The sequence below is a fragment of the Gymnoscopelus microlampas genome (assembly GCF_963454915.1).
Source record: "Gymnoscopelus microlampas genome assembly, chromosome: 1".
NCBI lineage: Eukaryota > Metazoa > Chordata > Actinopteri > Myctophiformes > Myctophidae > Gymnoscopelus > Gymnoscopelus microlampas.
In genome coordinates this window covers 7,894,164-7,903,169 of record NC_139962.1, presented here as the reverse complement: position 1 = coordinate 7,903,169, position 9,006 = coordinate 7,894,164, and the positions used below count along the sequence as shown (strand labels likewise).

At 46.4% G+C, this 9,006-nt stretch overlaps 1 protein-coding gene across 1 annotated transcript; it reads left to right on the top strand.

Annotated features, from left to right (window-relative positions):
* Window positions 1-4,258: 4,258 nt before the first annotated feature.
* lrrc4cb (leucine rich repeat containing 4C-b) lies at window positions 4,259-8,404 on the top strand (the record flags this gene model as incomplete). Its single annotated transcript, XM_084061299.1, has 3 exons — window positions 4,259-4,543; window positions 6,177-7,106; window positions 7,697-8,404. 3 exons carry the CDS (start codon window positions 4,259-4,261, stop codon window positions 8,402-8,404), a joined length of 1,923 nt encoding a protein of 640 aa, XP_083917425.1.
* Between the last annotated feature and the right edge of the window lie 602 nt (window positions 8,405-9,006).

Here is a 9,006-nt window from a genome sequence, read left to right as displayed (position 1 = left end):
AAGCCACTACCGGTGACTGTGAGCTAGGGAGCTCGGTGGCAAAGAAGAGGCAAAGTAGAGTCTGGAACAGCTGTCACAACATGGGCTAACTTCCCACTGGCTCGCCAACACAGACCATTAATCGCACATCAACTTGAATGAGACGCGACCGTAAACGTATAAGGACGCGTTAACTCATTCAAAGCGGGAACGCATCTGTGTGTGTGTGTCAATATTTTGAGATGGCGGTCCGCGGCCAAACACATATCATTTTGGGGGTCCTTGACATGAAAAGGCTTGAGAACCACTGATATACTGTAGCAACAAAAGTTTAAAAAAGGATTTGGAAGACATTTGTAGAATCCCCCAGAAGCAAAGATTTGCAAAGAATGTTCGCTTAACGACATATTCAAATATTTGCACACATTTTCATGATTTAAAAAAAAAAATGCAGATCTACAAGCTCATAGCGCGGCACTCGGTGCCGCGCTATGAGCTTGTATATCTGCTATTTTTTGAATAGCCAAAGTATGAAATAATGGTTATAGCTCAACATGTAAAATGACACAGATGTGATCCCGGTCTTATTGGGCTATTTAGACGTATTTTTAAACATGAGTGACAGGAGAAATAATATGCTCTTATTATCACACCTATACATCTAAGAATGGTCTCTGGCTGCTAACAGCCTATTAGCTACCCTGAATAGCGTAGCATTGACCCACATGCTTCATCATACATGAAAGGAAGGTTAATATGGATATCGTTGACGTCGTCGGGCAGAAACATTCATTTATTAAAAAAAAAAAGACAGGAAAAAAGATACGTAGATACGAGATCAATTTCTTTTTCACGTCTTTTTTTTTGTAAATGAATGTCACTATTTTGTCATACGACACACAGAAGTAGCAACAATTGACAATCTACAAGCTGTTTGATTTGGATCTGCTACTTTTAATGCTTTTGTCTGACAGTGTAGTATGATCAAGTAGGACGTTAATTTACAAAAAAAAACACACACAAAATGTTGAAAAGGGGTTTCTGCCCGACAGCAACAACATATTATGACATGTATGTTACGTCCCAGTTGGTGGTCTAGGAAGGAGGGACTATAACATATACCCAAATGACACAAGGATTTTGTTTTTTTGGACATTTTTTTTGCTCCCGTTTTAGGATTATTACGGTAATTTCCGGGTCGCGCGGCCCAATTATTAATTACATTACTGTTGGGCTGGGACGTTTTTCAGCAGTGGTGTAATTTACATAGGGTTGCTGGGTTAAACCCCCACCCCTCCAAAACCAAAACTCACTATCTAAATAAAGTAAAGATTAGGGATGTCCGATATTATCGGCCTCCCGATATTATCGGCCGATATTAGCATAAAAATTGATATCGGGAAAATATCGGTATCGGTTTTTGATTTTTTTTTTTTTTTTTTTTGCTTTATAAATAAGTTACAGGAGTTCTTACTGTATATGGTGTGTGTGATATGAAATTTGAGCTTACCCTAATCACAATAATCCCCGCATATATCGGTATCGGTTGATATCGGTATCGGTAATTAAGAGTTGGACAATATCGGTATATCGGTTATCGGTAAAAAAGCCAATATCGGACAACCCTAGTAAAGATCTTACCTAATCAAAGAGAAACAAAATCCTTCCTACTCTAACAAACATAAATTACAATGGGTGGCACTCACCTCTAGTGGGAATAAACAGGCGCCTCAGCCCGGGATCGACTGGGAACCTTGCGGTTTCCAGTTCACTCCCGGGCACTCTACCCCTGAGCCACATGCCGCCCCTAAAGTACCCTTCTCTGTAATGTTTGACAGATTCAAGATGTTACAAAAGTGAATTGGTTAGGAGTTGAACAAACAATTGACTGGTGGCAGCATGGCAGGGCCCGGGGGACATTATTTATTGAGTTTGTGATACAAGGAGACTACCGTAGTTTGAAGGATAAAGGAAGAGTGTGCACCTCAACGTTAAATTGGCTTTTATTTGTATCTGTCAAAAAAACGTGTGGTTCGGAAAATGGTCCAAAATGTAGCGTATATACATCTTCATCAGACCAAAATAAATGCACCCTTCAACACCTTTATCCCCAAAATGACTGGCTATCACAGATTTTTTTTTGTAATTTCTAATTTGTAGCATCTGTAGAAATCTTAAATGTAATACAAAAATACCAAAATAAAGATGTTATATGCATTTGGCGCCTCATGAGTAAAATCGATGCTGAAATAAAATATAATAAATACATACTGTATTATTTATTCAGCGTTCTCAGGGGCCCACGGTTAACCCATTCGATCCGGGAATGCATACTGTGTCATTTTAGATGTTTTATAGCTATAACCATTATTTATACTTTGGGCTTAGTATAATAATAGTATAATAGCAGATCAACAAGCTCGTAACTACGAGCTTGTTGATTTGCTATTATTTTTAACTCAAACATTTTTTACTCAAATCTTTGCTTCTGGGGGATTCAACAAATGTCTTCTAAATCCTAAAAGTTTAAAAATAATAAATAATAATTGCCCGCGGACCCCCATCTCAAAATATTTTGTTCCAGGGACCACCATGCAAAAGCAAAGATTTTAGTTATAAATATATATATTGAAAGATTTGCACACATTTTCAGAATTTTCTGAATAGCCAAAGAAATCTTAAAATGACACAGATTCCCGGATAAATTCTCATTAATTCCGGGATGGAATGGGTTAAGGTTTTGAAGAGGCAGGTGATCTGTATGCGTCTGAGGCGTCTTGAGGCGTCGGCTCTGTATTGATTTGGAGCAGAACGTGTAGTAGAGTGAGCCTAGCATACCTAACATCTCACTCTGCCGTTTCAGGCATTCTGTTGCCTCAGCAGAAGATGTTTGTTTGTTTTACCACTAGCCGTGTGTTGTGTTGAGACTAGCTCTGGTCCACAGCGCTAGAAGGAGTTCTCCTTAGCGCTGTGGTACTTTCTAGCCATTGCCCCGAACACCCCCGGTATAGCGCAGCGGCCGCAGCCTCTCGTCTTTAGTAAATAAATACATAAATACCCTTTCGCTACTCACCAAAACAAAGACGGTTTTAAGATGTTGAAAGCCAATAGAAAAATTCCATTGACCGGATCTGTAGAGGGCGCAGGGGAGTTACTCTAATAATGTTTTCCATCTGGTGGATTATTTTACATTTTGGTCAAAAAGTGTATTTTAGACGTGAGGTGGGGGGCTCCCTTAAGGAAGGTAGGCGTTCAACTCCATAAAACCGTCTTTGTTTTGGTGAATAGCGAATGTGTATTATATCTTTTTTTATGAAAGACGAGAGGCTGCGCAGCCTGGTGTGCGCGCAACGGCTCGAAAGTACCATAGCGTTAAGGAGAACTCCTTCTAACGCTATGGACCAGAGCTATGTTGGACAGGTTGTTCGAGCCAATGGGCGAGCCACTGTAATGTAAATCTGTCCCCGCGCGACGGCCGCATGAGGTGGGTGCTTTCTCACTGAGCTAATAGAGCCTGCCTGCTTGCTCAGGGGATGAATCGAAATTTGACCTTTGATCTTGTCAAACTAGAAACAGCATGGTGTCAAAGGTTGTGTGTGTCAAACCTACAGACAGGATCTAAATGCAGTGGTGGCTTATCCAACGATACTTGAGGTGCTGAAGCACAGGGCACCAACCTGGGGGGGGGGCACCAAACGGCGCGAAGGCTCTTCTATTATGGTACAAATGTCAGCACTTGCGCAGGAAACCGGGTTCAAATCTGGGTAGAATAGCACATAGTACGGCTTTAAGTACATTCGTGCTCCCTCTGGTCATTCATGTTTATGAAAAAAGTTTCATCTGCAACACAACTTTATACATTATGTAGGGGTCCTTGGCCCCCGGAAAACCATTGAAAATCCAATAATTGCCTCTCCACCGTTACAGGGCCAGGGCGCCCTCGCCTCCATGTGTGATGATTACTACCTAATAACACCTCTCCTCCTCCGTCTTTGTTCAATTCTGTGCTTTTCCTCAAGAATCACCACAGAGTGTATATCTTTAGCCCACCCGGAGAACAGGGTTATGAATGACGCACAACACCTGTTGTTCCCAAATGTTACTACGCAACAACATGACACCTATTGTCACACCACTGCAAAGAGGACAACGGCAGATGGAACAATGAATGTGTGATTATTAGAAAGTAATCACATTACTGATTACTGCCCATAATAAGACCTCTTCTTCTTCTCTTCTTCTTGTGTTGCAGAGAAAAAAACAGCAGATGGAACTATGAATGCCGGACACCATGATCTCCTCCTCCTCCCTCCAGCTCCGGCGCCAGACAATGAGAGGTCCTCCTAGGCTGAAGGGGGCGCTGTCCAACCCCCTGTGCGCGCTGCTGCTGGCCCTGCAGATCCTGGCGGTGGCGGGCCTGGTGCGGGCTCAGACGTGCCCGTCGGTCTGCTCCTGCAGCAACCAGTTCAGCAAGGTGATCTGCACCCGCCGCGGCCTGAGGGACGTCCCCGACGGCATCTCCACCAACACCCGCTACCTGAACCTCCAGGACAACCTCATCCAGGTCAGTGATAGGCTGCACTAACCCTCCTGCTTTCGTGCCTATAGAGGGGCGGGTTTAACATCTCCGGCGAGAGAATAAGTGTGATCCTATTGGTTCACCGATCTGTCCGTCAGCCCCCGCGGCCCGTCAACACAACATTACGAGCGACGCCCACTGCACTCTGGTTGGTTGGGGAAATTAAACACTTCCTATACCGGGTACACCGACGCGCTGGTCCAGGCTTTTATTTTTTTTTAGCAAAACTAAACAATAAAAGCCTGGAGCTCGAGGCTAGGTCAGTAATAACCACGTGTTGACTTTGTCGACAAAAACTATGACGGAAAATGTCCGTCGTTTTCTACCTGAAAATAGCAGATCTACAAGCTCACAACGTGCTGCGTTGCGACGCGTTGTGAGCTTGTAGATCTGCTATTTTCAGCATGCAACCATGAGTAAAATGATCCATTGCCACGCCATCAACACCGGCCAAAATACATTTTAGTCGACTAAATCAACTATAGATTTAGTCAACTATAATCTTATGATATTTAGTTGACTAAAACTAGACACAAACTAAAACATTTCAAATGACTGAAATATGACTAAAACTAATTGGAATTTCATTCAAAAGACTATGACTAAAACTAAATCAAAATTAACACTGGTAAAACCACGTGGTGGAAGAAGTACTCAGATATTTTACTTAAAGGTGTCATGACATTCTTTTTCTTATTTTTATGACCTCAATTACACCCCAAAAAAACTGAAGAGAATCAGAATCAGATCAGGTTTATTGTCACATCACAGTAAAGAAGTGGGTGAAATTATGTTTCGTACATAGTTCCCATCGTAACGTTATTTCCATAGAAAGAAGAGCGGGAGGAAGAAGAGGGGGGGGGGGGGGGGCAAGTGGGAAAGGAGATCAAACAAGAGAACAAAAAAACCCAAACCATACAAGTTATCTACATAATTACACTAGTACCTGAGATAAGATATGAAAGAGTTGCGTGGGCAAAGCAGCAATGTATACTGTGCATGATATACTTATGGGCGTTAGTTAAGGTGCTTAGGAAAAAAAGCACAATAAAAGACAAAAGTCAGTGCGTTATACATGGGATTAAGGTGCAACATGTCAGTGCATGTCGACCACATAATCCACATAAGGTAGACTGACACTGGTATAATCCGCAAGTATACTTTGAACATTCAATTCAGTTTTGGTCTGCCTTCAGCCTTTCACTTCCGGTGGTGCGACTATGTTTTCATTCCCACTAAACAATATTTCTACACGGAACACTAACACCACTTCTCCCAGAGAACATGGATCGTTTTGGTTATAAGCCCACTTGTTTCTAGGATGAAAGAGCAAGTTAAAATGTGAATATCTTTCCGTGGTTTTGTCTGCTCCGAGGACGCTATTGTTAAATGAGTTTCGGTTTGTTTCGAGTGGGGAAGGATCGGCGGACACGTAAATCCCGCCCACTGCATTTGATTGGGTAAAGTGCGGCCTGCTTCCTGATCAGAAGGCACGCCCACTTGTAGGCCAGTGCGTACGCGATATGACGAACCCCCCCGACAGATTCAAACGCAGAGCAGAATCTGTTCTTGAGAGATTATGTGAGTAGTGACAAATAAAACTTCTTGATTCTTGCAGGTCATTAAGGTGGACAGCTTCAAACACCTGCGGCATCTGGAGATCCTGCAGCTCAGCAAGAACCACATCCGCAACATAGAGATCGGCGCCTTCAACGGCCTGGCCAGTCTCAACACCCTGGAGCTCTTCGACAACCGACTCACCACCATCCCCAACGGGGCGTTCGAGTACCTGTCCAAGCTGAAGGAGCTCTGGCTCCGGAACAACCCCATCGAGAGCATCCCGTCCTACGCCTTCAGCCGTGTGCCCTCGTTGAGGCGGCTGGACCTTGGCGAGCTCAAACGTCTGACCTACATCTCCGATGGGGCTTTCAAGGACCTGAGCAACCTGCGCTACCTTAACCTGGGCATGTGCAACCTCAAGGAGATCCCCAACATCTTGCCTTTGGTGCGGCTCGAGGAGCTGGAGATGTCGGGGAACCAGCTCTCCGTCATCCAGCCCAACGCCTTCACGGGACTGGGGAACCTCCAGAAGCTCTGGATGATGCACGCCCAGATCCAGGCCATCGAGAGGAACTCCTTCGACGACCTGCAGTCGCTGGTGGAGCTCAACCTGGCCCACAACAACCTCACGCTGCTGCCGCACGACCTCTTCACGCCGCTGCACCGCCTGGAGAGGGTCCACCTTCACCACAACCCCTGGAGCTGCAACTGTGACATCCTGTGGCTCAGCTGGTGGCTGAAGGAGACGGTGCCGGCCAACACCAGCTGCTGCGCCCGCTGCCACGGCCCCGCCGGCTTCAAGGGCCGCTACATCGGCGAGCTGGACCACAGCTATTTCCAGTGCGACGTGCCCGTCATCGTGGAGCCGCCCGCCGACCTGAACGTCACCGAGGGCATGGCGGCGGAGCTCAAGTGCCGCACCAGCTCGCTGACGTCCATCAGCTGGCTGACGCCCAACGGCTCGTTGGTGACGCACGGCGCCTACAAGGTACGCGTAAAGGGGAAAATGCGTTCTATCACGCAGCCACTATTTCGTGGAATGCCCTTCCCTCCCAGCCCTAAAATCCCTAAATTCTCTTGCAAGACAGGGTGCGATCGGTCAATCAGTTTTTACCGCATGCGAAAAGACGCGCAAATCAAACTGGGTTCGATTGGAAAAAAATACGCACCGCCGCAGCCACTTGCCGCACGGCAAATTCGGAGCCGGTGTGCATGAGGTCATAGAGGACCATGTGTTCTTTTAAACAATTATATGGTCTGTTTTTTCCTTGCGAAAAATCGCACCTTGTCTGCAAAGGCCTTTAGACCCCTACCCCGGATAGCCCCCTCTGATTTTGATTCTTCTCTCAGGGCACCTCTCTTGTCCTATATGTATTGCTGTATATACAAGGATCAAATCTTGGTTTCTTGGTTGTATGTGCAGTGTGTTTGTGTGTTGTTACATGTCTCAAGGTGGATCACAATGGAAACAAGCTTCGGCTTTTTTGTACAGTCCATGTTGGCTTTTATTAATGAATGACACTGTAGTGACTTGTTTTAAATTGCCAATAAAGTATTCTATCTATCTATCTATCTAAGGTGCGCCTGTCAGTGCTCAACGACGGTACGCTCAACTTCACCAGCGTCTCCATGCAGGACACGGGCACCTACACATGCATGGTGAGCAACACGGCGGGCAACATCTCCGCCTCGGCCGTGCTGAACGTCACCTCGGTGGAGAACAGCGGCGTCACCTACTTCACCACCGTCACCGTGGAGACCATCGAGTCGCCGGGGGGTGGCGACATCGACGGCCAGACCCCGCCGCTCCCGCCGTTCGGCTGGGTGTCCTCCTCCACCACCAGGGGCCCGCCGCTCTCCACCAGGACCACGGAGCGGACCTACACCGTCCCCGTGCTGGACCTGGATGGCGAGGGCGCCCTCAACGGGCTGGACGAGGTCATGAAGACGACCAAGATCATCATCGGCTGCTTCGTGGCCATCACGCTCATGGCCGCCGTGCTCCTGGTGATCTTCTACAAGATGCGGAAGCAGCACAACCAGCAGGACCCCGACGGGCCCGCCTCCTCCATGGAGGTCATCACCGTGGAGGAGGAGCTGGCGGGCGTGGCGGCCATGGAGAGGCACCTGTCGCTGCCGCCGATGGAGCACTACAACCACTACAACACGTACAAGAGCACGTACCACCACGCCCCCATGCTGGGCACCATACACAACTCGGCCACGCAGGAACCTTTACTGATCCAGGCCTGCTCCAAAGACAACGTGCAGGAGACCCAGATCTGATTCGGAATCGGGACGAAAAATATCGATTTTTTTTGTGGTTTCACAGTGGGAGTACAATGGACCAAGTGGGGAAGATGAACCACTGGGATGTGTCTCTGCAAAGTACTAATGCTTAAATGTACGCTCCGTGTCGCGCGGCAAAAACAGCCGATCTACAAGCTTGCGTCACGCGACGCGATGCAAGCTTGTGGGTCGGCTGTTTTTTGCCGCACGACGCCATGGTACGATGAAGCCCAAATCGGGCTCGAAAAACAAGTTTTCTCTCCTTTCGGATCTTTGCGAGAGAACAAACTGACATGAACTCCCAGAGAGATGACGCGGCCGATCCATTCAGCGCTAGGAACGGGGTGACAACAAGCATACGCTAATTTCAACAAGTGTCTTTACGAAAACAAAGATTATTTATTGAAAAGTATGTCTAGTGACTAAATGAAGAAAAAACATTGTGTGATAGCTTTTTTTAAGCTCCTCTTATTTCCTCTTTCTGTGTGACGCTGAACAAGGGAAAGAATGGTTTAGCTGCTAGTGACGTATAGGGAACATCAACCCCAAGCCAAACAGTTACTTGAAGAAAACCAACGTCCACTTTGGTTTCTTTTTTA